This window comes from Corvus moneduloides, chromosome 8 (assembly GCF_009650955.1).
Source record: "Corvus moneduloides isolate bCorMon1 chromosome 8, bCorMon1.pri, whole genome shotgun sequence".
NCBI classification, from domain to species: Eukaryota; Metazoa; Chordata; class Aves; order Passeriformes; family Corvidae; genus Corvus; species Corvus moneduloides.
The window spans coordinates 2516957-2538313 of NC_045483.1; the positions used below are offsets into that span (position 1 = coordinate 2516957).

A 21357-nucleotide genomic window follows, 5' to 3' on the forward strand; every position below is an offset into this window, starting at 1 on the left:
GTGACTGATATAAAATTAAATTAAGTAAATTAAGTAAAACTTAAGTCAGCTATAGAAAGATATGTGAAAATTTTAAAAAATTCTTTAAAAACTCCAAACCAGAAGGTTTTTGTCTTATTTCTGCAGCACAAACAGGTATAAATTAAAGCCTAAGTTTGCAATCAAATAATCTGCTGATGGAGCAATTCCATTCAAACACCTCCAAAGCTGGATAAATTGATGCTGATAGACACCAATCAATTATTCTGCAAAACTTACAGTTCTCAATGCTGAAGTAACACAAATGTTTTTTCTTCAGCCTCTTTATACCCTTCAGAAGCAAAATATTTCCCTTGGACGTAAAGAGCTGAAAGCTGATCTGTGCTGCAGCAGCAAAAGGCAGGAACATGAGGCTTGTCAGACGGACCAGAACTAAGATGCTTTTTTTCTCTTGAAGTCTATCTTTAATAGAAATTGATTATGTAAAAAATTACTCTGTTCAGCAAGGGGTTTTTTTATAACATTTTCTTCTTTTTACAGCAATTTCCAGCAGCTCTTAAGAGCCTCCCTGCAAGAATAACGTCTGAAAGAAGTAAAAATGAACTCTGACAATGCCAGAGCTGAAAGGTCTTTTTTTCCCCAAAAAAAACTTTATACTGAGAAAAAAACCCCAGATATAACACATGCTAAATGCTGCTCTTCAAATGAGATTTGGTGAGCTCCTAGAGAAGCTCCTCCCTCATTCCAGGATCGTCTCACTCAGAGAATTCCCATGCTGGGACATTCCCAATGAGCTGATATCCACATCTCATTAGTTAATGCTGAACTAAATTAATGCTGAACTTCTCTAACCAACTATTTTTTGCCAGCTAAATTGCACACAGAACGTGTTATCAGTGAAGACAACATTCATTGTTTTTCCACTAACAGGGAGGGATATTAATCAGTAGGCTTGGAATGTGCTTCTGCACCAATACAGCTGCCTCCAGAAAATTCACCATTCCACACTTCTAGCACTGAGCTGATTTTTTAAATTATCTTCTTTGATTTGGAATGGCTTTTTATTCATTAAAAACACAGCAATGGGTAAAATACTCTCTATATTTGAACTCTTACCTAATGTATTTCTCTTCTCTGCTATTGAAAAGTTTTTCCGGATCACTGAAATGCTGGAACTTTTGCTGAGAATGGATTTAGCACTAAACCAAACACCAAATAAGGCACAGACAGATGTAAAAAGACCTCACACCTCTCCAGCACGCCTTTCTGGGGTTTCACCAGAGTCCCTGTAGTCAGAATCATCAGCTCTTAAAAAAAAAAACAAAGCACAAAATTATCCTTATCCTTCTCTCAGCATCTCTGATTCCTAAGAGGAAAATAAACCCCACTGAAATCAGCAGATGGTTGTAGATGACATTCTGTGCTCAATTTACAACAGCTGTCACATTGAAGCCCACCACAATCTCCCCTTGGAAATCTTGGAGGTCTTTTCCAACCTTAATGATTCAGCTTGGAGAATTTCCTCTGAAATGGCTGCAGGTGTCCTGTGCTATATCCCTGCACTCCTTAAGCCAGACAAGGCTTAAACTGAAGTTTAAAATAATCTCTTTTTGGATGAGACCTGGGGAATCAGATCTCACTTCTCTAGTGGTTCACTCCAAACAAGCAATGGCAGAAATAACGCAGAAAACAGATTTAATACTAATTAAAAGTGAACTCAAGCCCAGGAATGATAATTTCCTATTTAGGTAATGGTGAAAGCAGCCAGTGCAAAGCCCAAGACAACTCAGCAGTGAAGGGGGACAGGGAAGAGATACATTAACCCAAGTATCTAAATTCCCAAAATTTCTCCCTTTTAAATTCATCCTCTGATACCCAGAGGCCCCACTGCGACGGGGCTGGACCAGATGACCTTCAAAGGTCCCTTCCAACCCCAAACCTTCTACACAAGACAGGAACAGCCTCAGTGCAGAACGTGGCCAGAGGCTGCTGCACAAACCCAACCAAAAGCACCAAGTTCCAGAGTGTTTCTGAGGGGCCAAAATTCACTTTCCACCATCAGACAGGATTTTTGCTCCATTTTATGCTGTGGTTCCTTTGGTTTATAAGGTGGCCTCGAAATGCTCTGCAGCACAATGCTCGGGTAAGGGTTGTAATTTCATCTTGATGATGGTTCTTAATTGCTGGAAGGGTTCTGTAGCCAACACAGTGTTTAGGATTCAGGACAGGGATTTCACAGCTTCAGTCTTGTTTTCTGAATGCAAGGCTGCACTATAAAAGAGAATTGCTTTTTTAAGTTATCTGTTTATTCCTCACATGTGTATGAGCCTGTACATAGGACAGGAAGTTGGTGAAATTAATCTGTTCCATGGTAAACCTGGCAAGGAACAGCTCAGGTAAAGAAGCTGCTGAGACCCTTATCATTTTTGGCCAACCCCTCAGCTTTTCCCAAAGAACAAAGATGCAGGTGCCTGGCTGCCACCCTGACCTCCCAGAAGGGAGAATTGAGCCTGGAAGCCCTCAAAAATCATTTCTCTGCCAAAAAACCAGAGTTGTATTTCTAGTTTTCAGTCACTTCACAGCACCTCACCATAATCCCCAAGACCCTCCTAAGCAGCAGGGAAAAGCTGAACAATCCCATTCCTATTTCTCTTCTGTAATTTTTGAACTTCTCCTTTCCATTTTGGTGCAGGAAGTATTTTTTAAATTTGACTTTCATAAATTAAGCACTCAGCTGTTGGGTTAATTAAATTTTTTTATCATCATAATTAACAAGCGGTTTTTTCTTCCCCTTTCTAGCGTGGAATTGGATTTTAAACAGCAAGAAGATAAACTCCAGCCAGTTTTGAGAAAACTTCATCCTATTGAGGAAACTCAGGTTGCACCTTTGCCTTATTCTCAGGAGAGCTACTCCTCTACTCCCAAGCAAAAATCCAAAACTGAATCAAAAAAGCATGGAAGATGGAAACTCTGGTTCCTTTAACCCAAGTCCATTACGTGTGCAGTTCAAGGCCTTCTTTGACAAATACTTGGAGTTCTATCCATCATCTCTGACGGGATCTTGGTGGAATGAGGAGTGTTCCCGGCCAATGGCAGCATCCAGTTCTCACCGTGTGTACCAAAAAGGCCTTTGTACCTACGGACTCATGCCCAGGAGCAAGGGCTTGGGGAACCCCCTGCCCACTTCTACTTCCAGTTTGCCAATGTGGGATGTAAAACCTGAATGGAAATCTGGACAAAGATGGGAAGTAAAACTGTTCCCCCCCCCTCTGAAAGCGTCGCGCTCCGACCTGTTCAACCGTAGGCCGTCATCCCGCTCCCACAGGAATGGTTAAAGCCTTCTGGGGGTCCGGGGTGTTGTCTTTGGACAACAGTGAGGGGGAAGAGTAACAAGCAAGCCTTATGTTTGCAGCAGTGTTCGGTTTTACAGCTCCATGTTGATCGGGGAGTGCAGTTTTCAGCACAGAATTCCTGGACAAAGCACAATTTTTCCCGTGGCCCGAGGCCGCGCTGATCTCCGAGACGTGACTGTGGTGTATTCTCTGCCTTCATGCGATGTAGACTCCAACCAAGCGCTCACATTTCGCCATCATTTCTGGTTCAGCTGTGTCCTCACCACCTGAAGAGCCACTCTGCTGCTCAGCCCCAGCCGGGGAGCGGCCAGAAACCTCCCAAAAATCAAGCCCAGCCTTTAAGCACCTCCAGCTCACAGGATCCAGGCCACGGGACAACCTCTCAGTGTCACCTTCAGTACCCAAAAGGTCTCAGCCACACAGAACAAAACCCGACCCCAAACCAGACCGACCCCAATCTGGATTGTTGGCGTTTGCCATGGGTTAGCATTTTTTGTAACAGTCTTTGGAAAACCTCTCCACTACTGCAGGAGATTTCGGGGCTGCAGCACTGCTTGGAAGGAGCTGGAATTTGAAATGCTATTTATTTATTTATTAGGCTGCTCAGATGGGTTTCCCAACTTACCATAATTTATATCTCTATCTATTAATTGTACTCAGTAATTGAAACACTTAGGGGAGAGATGGGAATCAGATTTTTCCTAATTTTGTTTGGTTTTTTTTTTTTAAGTGGCACTTAAAATTTTGCTCTGGCTTATAAACTGCAACTTTTTCATTTAAGTATTTGCTACTGTCATTAAACTTGCATCTAAAATGACCATTGGTGGAAAAATTCCTCATGCTAGAAGTGGCCAGGGAGTGGGAATCTTGGCTTTTGTTTTGGTTTGGGGTTTTTTCCTAAGGATTTCAGATAATTTGAGTGGCGTGTGACAAATTGGGTTTGAAATTGCATCCCCTGCAGCAGCAGGAAGGTACAAATTCTTCAGCCTTTAGGTGCAAGAACCATGATCATTAATTTGCACATACTAAAAATTTGAGAGGTGTTTTCCTTTACACTGTTTCTCCTCTTAGCTCAGCATCCAATTTATTCCTATGATGAAACTGGAGGAAAAGAACTTTTTTTTTTTCCTCCAAAAGAGCAAGAAAAGCAAGTTAAAATGGGAAATGCAGAAGATGCCTACGGCCAGCTCAGTTTTTGCAGTAAACCTTCAAGAGGGCTACGAGCACTTGCACAGAAGCAAATCCTGAAATCCTTTGGTGGAAGTTGAGGGATTAGGAAGGTGATCCTGTACACCAGGAAGGAAGTGCCATTGTTTCACGTGGAAAAACCCCCGTGTTACATGTATTTTATATTGCTTTTAACTAAAATATAGAACTGTTCACAGGACAGCCCCTGTGACATGGTTTAGAAACCCAAATATTTCCAAACAAAAAAATACTTTTTTTTTTTTTAAAGCAGAAAGGAATCTCAAATACAGGCAGAACGAGGAAAATACAGCAGCATTCATTATTAAAATAATGTTAATAACTAATGCACCCCTCCACGCTAACAGGCCTAGTGTTTGGGGTTTTTTTAAAGAAATGAAACCAAGCATCTCTCCACAGCAATCAGTTCCCAAATCCTCAGTGCCACCCCTCTGTAGCTTTGCCCATGAAGCTGTTTGTGTGTGCAGGGACCCTGCCACAAACCCGACCTGTTTGTGGTTACTGACTCATCACGGGAAAAGAGGGAGGAAACTCACACTGGAGAAACAAAGAGCTCAAAGGGAAAGTTCTCACGGCGTGTTCTGTACATGTCCAGGCTATTTTCTTAAGAAGTTGCAAATTTTTAATTTTTTACATTTTTTTAAACCTGGGGAAAGCTGACATTAACATAGAGTTTTGCTTCCAACCAACATCTCGTGTTCTCTCGTACCCTCCGATGTACTTTGTAATAAAATGTTTTTCCAAGTGTGTAAAATGTATCATAATTGTATTGCCTTTAGAATCACTCAGGCTCAGGTTAGATAGACACCAAGAGAAAAAAACAAACCTAATTCTTTAGAGCTTTTAGTGTAGAAGATCTTGGGAGGTCCTAACAAGGAAAATGCGGTTTTTATTTTCAGTGTGGCTTTGCTGGATTCACTGGCAGTCCCCTGCACTTCATACACTGATTTTCTATCTGCACTTCTCCCATCTCCTGCTATCAAAATACTTTTTAGCCAATAAATACTGCAGTGATTTTATATCCCTCGCTCTTTGCTGAGTCCTTATAATTTCCACCCAGCAACAGTTGCATTCTTTGGTTTAGAACTATGAGGAAAATACTATTCCTGTGAGTAGCATTTGGTTTCTTAAAGATAAAAAAAAAAAATCACTGTAAAAATACTTTAAAAAAACAGATAAACTGAAAAAAACATGATTAAAACTGGAAAATCCTACCATGGGTACAAAGTGTTTGCTTTTTCTTGCCTAAAATGCAAAACCACCATCCATGCCTTTAATTCCGCTCAATGTTTTAAAGGTTAAATCTCTTTTTCCAATCAAATAGGGCCATTTTTCATGAACTTCCCAACCAAGTCAGCTGTCAGATGACACCAGTTCTTCAGGACCTGCGTATTGCCACATGTTATATACTGCTGCTGGAATTGAACTGGAATTGAACCAGACTGCCCTAAAAATCCAACTGACACCATTTTGTCTGGGAGAATGAAAGGGACTGCATGAAGGTTTTTAATATTCCATAAAATCCATCTGTGGTTCATTGAAATAACTGGAGTGCTACAAATGTGTCCATTTGTTTAGGTGAATGCAGCTCGTTCCCATAAATGTTGGTAGGGAATGCAACCGGGATGCAGTATTAGTGATGGAATAAAATCACGGCCACCATCCAAATACCACTTCAGTTTCTGTGAAATTAGCTTGCAATATGTAATTTCAAAGGAGAAGAAAACATGTGACTCAGTTAAGCGAAGTATTTTTACATGGAAGAAGTCTGGTGAAGAAAACGAGGTTTTCTCCCCAACATTTTGGAATCCATGAAGCCTGACCTGGACAGATTTTAAGGCACAGGAAGATAATTTACACCCAGATTCAACTCCTGAATAACTGCAGCCCCAGAAATCTCCTGTGGCCATCAGTAACTCTTATTTCAGACTTGTACTTGTATTTTACAGCCTGCTGGAGAGGCCTCCAGCCTAGAAGTGCCAAGAGATAGACAATCCACCACTGTCTTTGACTGACTGATTATCCAGAGCTCCCCCATCAGTGGCACACTCTCTGCTCCCCTTGACCCTTGTCACTCTCCTTGTGTCAGGTGCCACCTGCACTCCACAGAGATTCCCCTTCTCAGTCGGCTTCCAGGACCCTCAGACAGATTCCACAAACCCCTTCTTCTCCTTCTGATGGCTCCTGCACCATTTCTGTTCTGGTTTCCCCTCATCCTTGTCCCAAAGCACAGCAGGGAAAGCAGCAACATGGGGCACATTCCGTTCATCAGCAACACCATAAAGTCCTGTCCACTGCTTCCTGCTCACACACCCCAATAACCCAAAGAGCCCTTTTTCCCTGGTCACAGCACTGGCTTCATTCCCCATACACCCCTAGATGTTTTCCAGAGCCACTCTCCTTAAGGACATACTCTTGGAAGTTAAAATCACAGGATCATGGAATGGTTTGGGTTGGACGAGACCTTAAAGACCATCTCATTCCACCCCTCGCCATGGGCAAGGAATCTTCCGCTAGGCCAGGAGATTTCCTTCCAGAAATTAAAGAGCTTGGTTTCCTTGGCTTTGGAAACAAAGCCCATCCCAAGCTGCTGACACAAGGCAAAGGAGCAGCCATGGATCCTTCTGGAGCTGCCACTGAGGCTGCTCTGTCCTGATTTACTGGAGGAGGCCGAGATGCTGCCTCACATGGAACCCAACGTTGTTCAAAAGCCACCAGGCAAGGAAAGAGATGCTTTAAAACCACCCTTGCAAAGACTCAAAGAAGTTTGCTCAATTTACTTTTTCTTCAGGCAACGTGTTCTTCAGTAAGGAAGATGTTGTGGTTTTTTTCCAGGTGACTTCTCACTGTGCCAGGAGCAGGAGCAGCTCGAGGCAGGAGCAAAATTAACCTAAACCAGGCAGTTTGGAGCAGCAGGACACAGCTCAGCACCCTCAGGCTGCATCCTGTACTTGCCTCTACTACTGATAGACTCATTACATAAAATAAATAATAATAACAGAATCTTCTACTCAGCAAATGGATCAAATAAAAATCACCAGTGAGACTTCCAGAGTGAAAAATAGTCCAAACCAATGAGGATTAAAAACTTGCTACCAAAATTATGGTCAAATCAGATTTTAAACTAATCACTTTTACTCCATTTTATTTAACAATATCTAGTTCTTCTCCTTGCAACTGGTCTCTTAATTCAAGGTAATTCTCTTTTGAAGGTATAGGACAAAACTTGCTTTTGATTTTATCAAGGAACTCACATTTACGGAGGACAAAATGAAAACCAAATGTGCAAAGCCAAAGAGGACTATTGGAGGATCTTTCCAGTTCAAGGCTGTAGAAAAGGCACATCCTGTAATTAAAACTTTTCACTTGAGCACTTAAATCCTTGACATCCCTCCACTGCTCATAAACTGCATTAAGCAACATCAGGTTTTGGATGGAGATGGTGTCACTAAGTATTTTTCCAACATGCCAGCTTTAGCACACCAATACAGATATATTTGTAGAATAAAAAAAAAAATGGTTATGTCCTGTATTGTACTTCTTTTAAAGAAGTTATCATTACTTGAACCGTGCTTCTGTGAGGTATTTCGAATTCCTTCCTTCCAGTTATCCTGTATGGTTAATTTTCTACTACAGGTAAAACTAAAAAAAAAAAAAGTCAGTGTATCATTTCAACCCAAATCTGATTCAAGAGAGATCAGGTTGTGCTTCCTAGTAATTATTATTATTATCCATTTTACTCCTCCTACTTTGCTGACACCACAAAAATGAGTGGTTGCTGGTTATTTAACAGGGGAATCTTTTCAGCAAAGGCTGCACTGTAAGGTGGGAGTAAGCACTCATTAAACACACCCTGAAATCTCAGTGTTCATTAGCTGATTATAGAGGCTGTGCATGGAGGGGTTCCAGGCTGTGCTCATGAGCACGACGGAGATCTTTAATACCACGGTGCTGAGTTCAAACACACACACAAGTTTTTAAATCTACTCTGCTAACTGCAAAAGGCATAATTAACATTTTTAAATATCACCTGAATCATGCTCATCAAAACAATAATTAACTCCCATTCAGCCTGAAACTGAGGAAGTTAAAATAACACACAAGTCTTTCGACTTCCTTGTACTGCTACTGCATCCCAGCACTGGAATATTCTGTAGGAATGATCTGCATGGAACCATCTCCCCAGAGAGGTTGTGGATTCCCAGCCCTGGCAGTGTCCAAGGCCACGCTGGACAGGGCTTGGAGCACCCTGGGACAGTGGAAGGTGTCCCTCTCACAGCAAGGGTGGAATAGGATCAGCTTTAAGGTCCTTCCAACCAAAACCAGTCTGGGATTCTGTGATTTCTTGCTCCAGCAATGGATTTGGAGATCCATTATCCCTTCCTTACAACAAAACCCAAAGTGATACAAGTGGAAGATACAAGTGGAAGCCAGCGGATGATGCACCAAAGACAAAATGAAATTGCAGCACATTTGCCAACACAAGCACCCCCAAATGCCAAGGAAATGGGCAGCAGGAGGTAAGGAAGACATGCTGAGGACACAGAGCCCTTTAAAAAGTCAAATACCACTGTGTGCAATTACAGGGAGAATCTAAACCGGGAAGGAAAGAGATCAAAAAAAACAAGCTGCTGATGGACTCATCTCTCTAACAATTAACCCCTTTGTAAGAAAGAGATCCGTGCACTGAGCCAAACTGACCCAAACTGATGCAGAACTGAGGGAAAAGTGCTCAGGCACAGCACAAACCTGACCCACTTTGACCAGTTTCCTGGAGAGATCAGCTGCCAGATGCAGACAGCTAAGAAAGAATACAAGGGAAAGGCAAACACACAGAGAGACTCCCAAAACCACACTTAGATCTATCCCCATCTCAGATATCAACAGGCCTCACTATGGTTTTCATTCCTTAGACCAATATTAATTAACAGTTCAAAAATTCAAGTGTCAGGCTTCAAAATCACAGTGTTAAGTCAGCAGGGTTGCTTGCATCAGTCCTTCCTCTAAACATAATAATTCTGGGCTCTGTTCTTCAATCACTTCAACACTTACCTTGATTATCTCAGTTTAAGTCAAAAAGACAAGTAAGTGCTTGTAATAATGCAGTAACAAACAGCCAAGTCCCTCATTTCCACACTTCTCAGCTGGCTAATTACCAATCCCACATCATTTTGGTGCACACAGGTATCAATCCTGGCTGATCACCTGCTCACAGATATTTTTCAAGCACTTTTTTTTCCTCTCCCCTTGTGTCAACCACAGTAAAATTACCAGGCAGTGCTTTCCAGCTTCCTGAGCACACAGAGAGTGAGAGGAGGTTCTGATTGCTTTGGGTCACCTGGGATTGCAATCCTATTACAGCCAGGTTCAGGAAGATGTGGCAGAGGTGTTTGAGTTTACACCAGGAGACACTTACAATGAGCTCTGAGTCCCGTCCCATGGAAATCACTGTTCTGTTCACCGTCCTCAGCAGGTTCTCCATGATGATCTGGACATGTCTCTGTGTGGGGCCCTGAGGACAAGGAATAAATTAGTGGTAACTAGAAACAACAGACACCAACACAACTGAACTATTTGTGTTGCCTTTCAACCCACCTGTCTGGTGAAAATTAAATGAAACATCACTTGCTGTTGATCAAAAGCAGCGAATGAGCCTCTCACTTTAACAAAGCGTATTTCGGTAATACACGTTACTGATAAATTAAAATGTGCTGTTACAACGTCAGTGAAAAGCCAAGTCCCTGGAAATACAGCCTATGACATTTAGTTACCCATTCATTTTCTTCCCCCAAGTCATTTTTCCAACATCAAACCCTCACAGGCATTACCGGATTGGGGGTGCTGTTCTGCAACAGCTCAATTAAAAGGAAAAGCAAAACTTTCATAAGGAACTGCCAATTGCAGTCAGCTGTTTCAAGTCAGTATTAGAAGCCATCTACCACTACTTTTGAAAGAGTTAAAGTGAAATATTTATTCCAAGCAGCTTTTAAGCGCAAGTCCAGAAACCTCACACACAATGACAGGCAAAAAATAAAGCCAAAAACACAACAAGGAGAAAGAAACAGATGAGCTTTGCTCCTGTCTTTTACTTCATAGATGAAAAATGGATTTTCATATTCGAAGGACAATCCACCACCAGCACAAACTCACCCAGGAACTGGTCCTGCTGCCAGGATCAGCCTGGGAGAGGGTGGAGCTGCAGGTGAGCTCCTTCCACAGGCAGAAAAGCAGCCAACAAAGAGTGGCAGGAAGCAGCCAAGCTGCCAGAATCGAATTCCTCCCGCAAAACAACCCCTTCTCTGAAGCAGCCATGCAGAGCTACTTCCAAAAAGAAACAAAATCAGAGCAAAATCCAAAAAAACACAATTAAATAAGATGCCAGATCAGATGCAAGTAGCTGACCCCCGAGGTCCTTTCCAACTGAATTAGTGTATGATTCTACACAGGACTGAAGGTTCAGGCAGCAGCAGCAGCCCAAATTTTAGGAGAGCATCAAATCACTGCAGCTCTCTGGCAAAGCACCAATATTTGTACATTTGTTGAGGTCAAGAGAAAACAAAAAAAGAGACTATTATGCAAAAAAAAAGAAAAAAAGGGGATATTACACATGCTGCACATCTGGGAACTGTGTCAGCAACAATTCAACTCAAATGCACATTTCCCAAAATGCCCATGGGAGAAAAAAAAAACCCACCAAAACAAAACATTTTCCACCTGGAAGAGGCCAGGCAGAATAATGAGGAAGGTTTAACTCCTAAGGGTATTTATTTATTCCCTGTCTAACCAGAAAAGCTGCACTGGGCGTGCCTCAGACAAAAGGAGCGCTGTGCTGGATGTGACGTGTGAGATGTCACACATCCTCATCACTGGAAAACTAAAAGAGGTAGAAGAGACTGGTTAGGAGGTTATATTAAAAAAAAAAAACCAATTCTAAGGCTTCAGGAGTTACCTGCTTAATTCACTTTACTGAAACAATTTCTGTGAAGTGTTACTCATCACAGAGCCACCCCACACTCACCACGTCTTTCTTGTAGAGCACTTCCAGGATGTTACTCAGCAACTGGCAGCAAGCCTCCAGATCTTCTTGTCTCTCCAAGTGATACTTGAGCTGGTCTGTCATTGTTGGCAGCAAGATTTCCCTGCAGTCTGCACACAAAACACGAGGTTACAAACACAGCTTTCAGGGCCTTTGGGCTGATGTGCTTCAGTGCTTACATAAGACACAAAAATATCAGGAAAAAAGAAATTAACTTCCAGCTTTTCAACCAAAACCCCACCTCACCTTAAAAACTTCTGCCTCTGAACTGCTCCAACCTTTGACTATTTGCTCCTATTAAAAAAAAATGTCTCTCCTTCCTTGCTCAAGTACTCAGACTTTTCCTACATGGAGGGAAGCACCAGGTCAGAATGAATTACTAATTATCCATATAAATGCCAGCCCAATGACCAGCCTGGTTCAGCAGATTTGCCCCAGAGATGCTCTGTGATCACAGCCTTGTGCCTCTGCGATCACAGCCTTGTGCCTCTGCATTTGTGCAACTCCAGGATCTGTTGCTCCCTGAATTTTGGGCTAATATGGAAAGGAAAGAGCAGATTAAGCAAAACCCCACAGGGCACAGGGGTCCTGTAATGTGAACTGTCCCCAAATGCAGGGGAGGGGAAGAACCCCAAGGCCCAGCTGCTGAGCTCTCCAGGAAAGGCACAGAACTTGTCCTGGCAAAACCCAAGAGGTCAATCAGTCTTTAATAACTTAAAAGGCCCCTGATTAAAGGTTTGAGAATGCCTCACAGCCCTGCTAAGCCCCACTGGTAGGGAGGAGGCAAAGATCAATTTAGTATCTGAGTCACCTCAGAGCTCCACTGTCTGGAGCTGCTCTGATCAATGGGGGAGGCAGTCAAGCTGCATTTCTGAGAAAGGGAAAACTAATTGATTTGTCACAATGCTTAGTTTGGAATTACACAACCAGCACAGAACACTCTGGTCCCCTGGGGTGGAGCTGACAGCTCCTCAGCATCCACCTGGGAGCACCTGGGGCTGGTGATAAACATAGGGGGGGGGAACAAAATGGGCTGGGCACTCCAAAAAATCATCCCAAGGGCAATGAGGAGCAGCTGAGGGAGCTGGGGGGACTCAGCCTGGAGAAAAGGGGGCTCAGGGGGACGTTCTGGCTCTGCACAGCTCCCTGACAGGAGAGACTATTGAGTGAAGGACACAGGGAACGGCTTTAAGCTGAAAGTGGGGAGATTTAGATGGGATATTGGGCAGGAATTGTTCCCTGGGAGGGTGGGCAGGCCCTGGCACAGGGTGCCCAGAGCAGCTGGGGCTGCCCCTGGATCCCTGGCAGTGCCCAAGGCCAGGCTGGACATTGGGGCTGGGAGCAGCCTGGGACAGTGGAAGGTGTCCCTGCCCGTGGCAGGGGTGGCACTGGGTGGGCTTTAGGGTCCCTTCCAACCCAAACCATTCCATGACTCTGTGATATTTCAGCCAATCCAGTGCTGTGGTGACATCCTCCACAAGGAGATGAGATGTTCAGTGCATCTTTGCTATGAACTATTTTGGAAAACACTGAGCTGACCAACTGGGTGCTGATTACCAGGAAGCGCTGAGGAGGAAAGGTGAACCCTCCTCACCCTGCCTGCCACAAACACCTCCCAGCCCTGATCAGTGGGGAACCTTGATGGTCCAGAACACTGGCTCCTGCCCACAAGCCAGCTCAGGATCTGATGCACAATGATCACAATGATAATTCCATATCTGTTCTAGAGCAAAGTCCAGCCTGTGGTGATTTAATGCCACAGACAATCAAATACTCATCTGTATCAAAGGATGCTCAGCAGGAATTATCAATCAGCAGCACCCAAGGAAAGCCTTCAATGAACAGGCACAGGAACTCTGCTGAAGGTGAATTCACACCATAAATTTGTGTCAATAAAAACATTCTGTTTGTTGGGACACTGACAAATCCATTTATTTTAGGGTTCATTTCATTCACGTGGCCAAAAAAGTTTAACCTTTGCTCAGCAACTTTGTTTCCACTACACAGCTCGTGAGTTGAGTCATAATTGAACAATAAGAACTCTTATAAATGCTGGATGTTGTCTATTAATATTCAATAGACTCAAATTCCTCACAGAAAAATCCCTGGATTTTCTCTTTCAGACCACAGCAGCTCCACAGCTCAGTTAGCAATCAGCTGGAAGTCATTTGGAAAACACAGCAACAGTAAATCCAAACAACTCCACAGGACAAAACAAATCAGACAAATCACTGTTTACATAAACCAAAACCTTGACATCTGCAAGGACAGGACACTTCCTTTAACTCCCCGCCACGAGTACTGAAAATATGCACTAAATTATTATTAAACTGCTCCACAACTCAGGAAAAAATTGTATTTATGCCTTTTCGCTTAATTTTTAATTGGTGGAGTGAAGATTATATGTAACATTACATGTATTATGTTATTATATTGTGGTAGGGATAATTGTTATTTATTTAGATATGTATTTACTTCTAAATGGAAACATTTATCTAATTACTACATATTCATATTTATGTTGTGTTTATAAAAATGAGTAAAATAAATTTTAAAACTATATTTTACTTTTTTTTTTTTTTTAAAGATACACAAACCCCACCACCAGAGTCCATTCTGATCCAAGGTCTCAAACTCTCCAGATTTCACGTGGAATCATCCATCACTCAACAACATCACTAAAGCAAAATGCTTTAACAAACTGCTTCACACACACACCCCCTCATCCTTCAAGCTTCACAAATTCATGTATTTTGAATTTTAATTCCTCTGGAGATACAAACACATCTTCCTCGACCTCTCAAAGCACAGAATTAGAGCCTTTTTCTCCACCAGAAACAGGCTGATGAAATTTTCTGTGCATTTGCCAGCCTTCCCCAAGTCCACAATCCTGTAGTTCATACTGCTTTTAGAAAAGAAAATCTCATTTGTGCAACAGGATCCAGGATTAGTTGACAGCTTATATGGAAGTATTCCCTATCAGTTTCAAATTCCTGAATCAGTGAGAAGCAGGAAGGGCAGGGAACCACCTTTTAGTAATGAACTCCTACCCACAGAGCAAGAGGGAGAAAAATCTAGATTTTAAAAAGGCTGTGGATAGGAGCTTGATTTGTTTTTGAGTGAATTGGAGCGTTTATGAAAGGTTTCCCAGCACTACTGGGGCTTCAGACACAAACTTCAGAGAATGATCATGATGAAAAATTATGGTGAGAAGATCAGAGGGATGGGAGCCCCTTTCCTATGAGGAACAGCTGGGAGAGCTGGGGGTGCTCACCTGGAGAGGAGAAGCTCCAGGGAGAGCTCAGAGCCCCTTGCAGGGCCTAAAGGGGCTCCAGGAGAGCTGGAGAGGGACTGGGGACAAGGCATGGAGGGACAGAACAAGGGGGAATGACTTTAAGCTGAAAGTGGGGAGATTTAGATGGGATATTGGGAAGGAATTGTTCCCTGGGAGGGTGGGCAGGCCCTGGCACAGGGTGCCCAGAGCAGCTGGGGCTGCCCCTGGATCCCTGGCAGTGCCCAAGGCCAGGCTGGACATTGGGGCTGGGAGCAGCCTGGCACAGTGGGAGGTGTCCCTGCCCATGGCAGGGGTGGGAGTGGGTGGGATTTGAAGTCCCTCCCAACCCAAACCAGTCTGGGGTTCTGTGATACCAGTGGCAAGAGAAGCTTTTAAGGCCACACTTTATTTATTGGCACATCAAACCCCCCCCAGACATCCACGGGAATCCCACAGTGGTTTGGGTCAGCGCACGTGCCTGGAATCCCCATCCCAACCCCACCAAAGCCTGCTGGATTTAAGACATTCCTAACAGGCAGTGACAGGAAAACCCTGGTTAGGAGCCTCCTGATAAGATCCAAGAGCCATTAAGCAGCTCTGTTCTGTCAGCAAACCCAGCCTGAGTCCTGATTAATCACCCTCCCACTAAAACAGATCCGTTTAAATTTCTCGGGAGCTCAATAATGTTGGCCCACACCATTCCCTGCACCCTGAAGGGCTGAGTTTGAGCGTGAGGTTTCAAAAACAAAGCAGCCACACACAATTCCTACCTCCTCCTCTGAAAATGAAACTGCTTCAATAAGGGAAGGCAAAGATCAATATGGTAAATGCACGCTGTGCCCCTGTAGCCTTTCTCAGGAGTGTTTTACACTCATAATTCCTTGTTTTATCTGACTTATCTCCATTTCTTCCTCCTCAAGAGAGTAAAGGATGATGCCTGATATTACTGACTTCTGCCGCAAAGTCCTGGCAACCTGAGAGCAGCCAGGAGAAGGGAAAATTATTACACAGTGAGCTGAGAATGAATGAAGCAAATGAGTAACACTGACGCACAGCTCTAGCCAGGAAACATGAAAATATTCTTGGGGACACCATTTCACCCAGGTCCCAACAAACACCAGCAACTCCACCTGCATTCCTCCTTTTTCTTCTTGAAAATGCAACACTTAAGGGCTGAGTAATTTCAAATCATCTCAAAAGGGGAGGAGGAAGTCTGGACTTGCTGTTTCTACCAAATTTCTAAGGCAGAAAGCCCATGGTGACACAGCCGGTAAACTTGGCTTTTCAGAGATTCTAAGAGTGGTATAAAACCACCACAGTGCCAATCCACCGAGATTTTTTTTAAATTGGAACCAGAAAAATTTGTTTTCCCAGCACTCAGCGGTCCTGGCTTTTGTGATCAGAGAGAAGAATCCTTTCAAGTCTCCTTTCTCACTGAACCAGGGCCTATTTGCTCCCTCATTACCTTCCCTGACAGCATACACACACTTTGTTTGGGTCAGTTTAACCTACAGCCAGCCTGAAAAGGAATCAAGTGTTTCACCTCAAAGCAGGAAATCAGCAGGATGAGTGCTTGAACTTATCTTCCAGTGGCCCACTAATGGAAAAGGAGAAAATAATAAGGCATGGATGAACAGCACACTCGGAAAGGCTCCTGTGCTGCTTTCCTTCAGCCAGGGAACAGCTTCAAGGCAGGAAGGACATCAAAAACCTCCATTCCTCCCCCACGAGTTCACTGAGCACAAAAGCTGAATTAATGATTTTTGATAAACCCTGACACAAAGCTACAACAGAGGCCAATAACGTGGCTGCTTTGTGCCCCTTTAAAATACCAAATTACAAATGGTAAAAAAGTGAAGGCAAAAACTTGTGACCTGCAGTGTCAGTTAGGATTTCCTTGTGTCCAAGGCAAGGTTGGATGGGGATTTGTAGGAACCCAGAGTGCTGAGAATATTTCTCTGCCTGTTTTGAAGGGTTTGTACCCCCCTGAACAACACTGTTTTAGCCTCCAACCTTGGAAAAAATTACCAACGATCAGACAAGAACTAGAAAATACAATGGTGTGAATTAGGTGATAGACTACTGTGTAAGATTGTCACAGGGGGAAAATTTAGAGGTTTTGGGCTTCTTTGTAGTAAATAGATAAGAGCAAAAAACATCAAAATGGAGGATTGCTGTTGTTCTCCAAACCTCCTTCTTCTTCTACTACCCACATTCTGCAGTAAAAGTAATTTGGGATGATTGGACAAAAAATTTCTCAGTTCCTGGCCGTGTTACTGAATAATTGGTAGGAAAGTGAAAATAATGTATATTTTAGTAACCATTGGTTAAATTACCTTTAAAAGGCCGTGTAAATCTTGATAATGGGGCTTTCTCCTGCATTCTCTGCTCTGTGCTGTGTCTGGGTCATGCTAGTGACTCTGTTTCTCTGGTAAGACTCAATAAACAACTATCTAGCAGCAGTGAAAGCTGAAAGTCTCCGTTTGCCTCTCGAAGCAACTCCTGACAAAGACTTTAAAAACTCCCTCCCATCAGGAGAGGTTTGATTTATGGCACCGATCTGTGTCAGGCATTGGAGCAGCCTGGGACAGTGGAAGGTGTCCCCCAAGCTGGGGTAGCACTGGATGGGCTTTAAGGTCCCTTCCCACCCAAACCAGTCTCGGATTTGGATTTTAAATCTTGTCCTTCCAACAGAGAGCCCTTAACGTGTCCCAGGCTCCCCTGGGATGGCAGGAAGGCCAAGGCAGAGGGCTGGCACAGGGAATAAAGGGCTGGAATGCTGCCTGCTCACCGTGCTGGGTGAAGAGGTCGCTGTGCACGATCTCGATGAGGCAGTAGAGCTTCTGGATGGTCAGTCTGCTCACGGGCACGTTCAGGATGAACTCGGTGAAGAGCTTGCTGCACACACAGGGAAAGGAAAAATCCATTAAATCCCCCCCCAACCATGGAAAAACATCCAGGAATAAAGAACCACACACACAACTTCATGCTTTTGGATGAGCAGACTGCATTTGTTTGAGACATAAAAAAAGAAAATCAGAGAATCGTGAATAGTTTTGAACAAATTTGTTCAGTTTTTGATGTCATTTCTTTTGTCCCCTCCTTTTTATCTCAGTTTTAGACTCTTCTTCTGTGTTTCATTTAAGGTTTTAGGTTTCAAATCTTCCTTCTCTGTGCTTCACTTCTATCAGCACATTTATGTTTACGGATGCCAAAAATAAAGTGATAATTAACACTGTAAGCTACCAACAAAAAAATTAATAATTAAAAAACCCAGAAACAGACATTTCAGGATGAGGATAATACTGAAAAGACTTTTCAATAATTTTGCATCCCTACCTAAAATCTTGAGTTCTTTGCTTTTCCTATTGAGACTTCACTGCTAATTATAAGGCAACCTCAATTCAGTACTCCCAATATTTAATTGCAATTTGTAGTGGTAGAGAAATAATGTAATATTGGGGGTAAAACAGGCCAAGTCCTGCATTTTCATTTCTCTTTCCTCAGTAATTCTGCTGTCACATATCAAAATTATTATTTAGTCCAGAAACTCTAAAAACTAAGTCCAGAGAAGTGCAGATGCAAAACACTTCACAGTCCAGACAAGCAGAAGGTAAATGCAGGTTCCTCAGGCCACTGGAACGTTAGACTAAGATTGTATTTATTTATTTTCTCTCTACTTTACCTCCCTTTTCCACCTTCTGACATATCAAGACCATAGAAATAAAACTAGACAAAATTTAGAAGGGTTTGTGCAGAAAAACTCGATTTAAATTTTTTTTTCCAATTTGTAACAGCACCATGAAAAATTAAATTATATTTTTCTCCAAGTAAAAAATTCTCCTGAAATACCAGTTTTTATTTGGTTCCTCTATTGCTTTTTTTTTCCTTAAACATCATCTTATTACTATCCTTTTTATTTACTAACAACACTGCAGTGTTTATGAGCTACTGAGACATTGATCCAGCAACAGGGCTCACTGAATTATTTATTATTTCATTATTTACATCAAATTTATACTTGAAAGAGTGAAGCATCAAGGTCCAGCTGAAGAGTTTTGATGGCAGTTGCCTGATTTATGATAATTCTTGCTGCATCATTTGTACTGCAAAGTTTGTACACATGTTATTTCAAAAAAAAAAAAAACCCAGGCCCTTTGTGTAACCCTTAAAATATCTGCAAGGGACCAAAGAAATGTAATAAGAGCAAAGGGATGAAATTTCTCAGGTGATCCATATTTCACTGTATCATCAGTATATATTTTATATTTTTCATCTTTTTATGTCTTTTAATTTTTATATTTTATATATTTTATACATCTTTCTCTTTTTTCTCTTTATCTTTTTACAGATTTTTATGTAAAGATTTATATAAAATTAACACTCCACACTTAATTAACTCTACTCACCTGAGTTCCTTCGGATCAAACACTAATTTCACATCATTGACAATTGCTGGCAAATATTTAAGTGCTGCCCCCTAAAATAAAAACAAAAAAAAACTCAAATAAGAGCAAAATTAATGCATTTAAAGGTGATGCAAAGACTGCAAGAAGAGAATCAGGCTTTGGTTTCACCATTTTCTGTGACACCTGAGCTGAAATTCAGCAAAAATTAAACTTTTAAACTGATTTAAAAGAAGACAGAGGCATCAAATGTTCATAAACTGGGGAAAACCTACACCAAAATTAGAGATTTATAAGCTCCTTCCAACCTTTATAGAAACCTTTTGGTTCCTCTAATCCCTTCATCCCCATCTTCTGTCGAGCACTTTCCCATCCTCCTCCTCAGCCATGCTGTAGTTGTTTGGGTTTAATTTTCACGCCACTACTTAAAAATTCAACAAAAAGGCCTAATTATCATTTTTTCCCTGCAGTAAATCCTTGGTAGGCACTCGTGAAACCGTGGCTCTTCCAAATTCCCCTTGAACTTGCAGCTGCCACTGCACAGCACATGAAAGAGCTTGGAAGATACGAACAGGTGTTTAATATTTTAACTGTTTGTAGGAATTTTTACTCATTTTATCTTTTTCTTAGGAAAAAGTCACGTGTGCTGAGCACCAGAGGAGGAAAAAATTCCAAGTAATTAGAACATAAACCAGAACAGCCAGACTTGCCTCCCTTAACTTTGTGTTTTATTGATTACATCCAATGGTTTGATTACAGATGTAATTTTGCCTGAAGAGAGGCAGGGTTGGATGGGAGATTGGGAAGGAATTGCTCCCTGGGAGGGTGGGGAGGAGCTGGGATAGAATCCCCAGAGCAGCTGGGGCTGCCCCTGGATCCCTGGCAGTGCCCAAGGCCAGGCTGGACCAGGGCTGGGAGCAGCCTGGGCTAGAGGAAGGTGTCCCTGCCCATGGCAGGGTGGGACTGGATGAATTTTAAGGTCTTTCCAACCCAAACCCCTCTGTCAGTCTGTGATGTGAGCAGTGACTGTAGTTTACATTCCCCCAGACCGGACAATTTCCACCCCCAGTGGTTCCTACAGGTAGGAGAGCCCCAGGAGAACAGTCTTGAGGAGTAATCACAAACCCACTCCTTTCTCTTCCAAGAACTCCCCTTTCCTGCCACAACCCCTGTCATTTCAAACCCAACCCCACAGCTCTTCAAAGCAACAACTCACTGGTTTGATGACACCCAAGGAGAACTTCAAGCAGCCACCAAGGCTCCTCTGCAAAGGGACCCCTCGACCTGTCCATGGGCTAGATGCAAATCTCAGAGCACCCAGTTTTCATAATGTCTTGGGGGGACCTTATGATGTGGATCCCATATCGCTGCCTATGCCCAGAAATTAATTCCTGTGCCTTTCTATGCCTCTAAACTGAGCCTGAGAGGGGGAAGGAGAAACTGAGCAGAACTTTTGCAAAGCAGTTTGCAGCTTGTTCAAGGTCACACACAGATAGCAATCGGTTTCCCAGCTGCGGCAGGGGAGCGAGGAAACACCCGGCTTGCCGCGCCCAGGACAGATTTTTTGGCCAGTGGTTCAGCTGTTTTTTCTCCGGAGAGAGACTGAGAGTTGAATTTTTCCTTCCCTGGAATTTTGGATTTTCTATCTTTTCTACTGGACTGCTTCAATATCAGAGCACATCGGGAGGACTTTCCACTGAGCACAGAGGGCCTGGCCCTGGGCCAAGCCCCAGCTCCGAGGAGACCAAAGGGAGGACTCTGACACTTTCCCAGGTTTTTTCTCCACAGCGAAACATTTTATTATTTAGCATTATTTTCCTTTTCCCATGTGTTTGTTAAATAAATAGTTTTATCTTCTTCACTTTCCTTCGAGGAAAATTTATTTTTTCCCCGAACCTGGTGGGGGAGGGGTGGTTGTGCCTTCTCTCAGAGGATGTCTTTCTAAATTTGGCCAAACCAGAACAAATTTAGTGGCGTCCAACGTGGCTAACCTATGACACATTCGCATCCACTGAAGCTGTCAAGGTGATCATCAAACACTCCCAGATCTGCTTAGAGGTCTCCTGAGCTGGGGACTCTGGGATTATGCAAACGGAGCCATTC

The 21357-nt window shown here is 42.8% G+C and overlaps 2 protein-coding genes across 3 annotated transcripts in view; one reads left to right on the plus strand and one right to left on the minus strand.

Moving 5' to 3' along the window:
* Positions 1 to 5557, plus strand: part of INSYN2A (inhibitory synaptic factor 2A) — a 40333-nt gene extending 34776 nt beyond the window's left edge. Inside the window, exon 4 of the mRNA XM_032117144.1 lies at positions 2779 to 5557. Coding sequence (XP_031973035.1) covers positions 2779 to 2962 — 184 coding nt within the window. The 3' untranslated portion in view covers positions 2963 to 5557. The remainder of the gene's footprint in view (positions 1 to 2778) is intronic.
* Positions 1 to 21357, minus strand: part of DOCK1 (dedicator of cytokinesis 1) — a 264142-nt gene that overhangs the window by 171526 nt on the left and 71259 nt on the right. For both annotated transcript variants that reach the window (XM_032117142.1, XM_032117143.1), the window contains exons 24-27: positions 19258 to 19328; positions 17640 to 17746; positions 11557 to 11684; positions 9955 to 10050 (exon numbers count right to left, since the gene is read on the minus strand). In XM_032117142.1, the coding sequence (XP_031973033.1) occupies positions 9955 to 10050; positions 11557 to 11684; positions 17640 to 17746; positions 19258 to 19328 (402 nt within the window). The remainder of the gene's footprint in view (positions 1 to 9954; positions 10051 to 11556; positions 11685 to 17639; positions 17747 to 19257; positions 19329 to 21357) is intronic.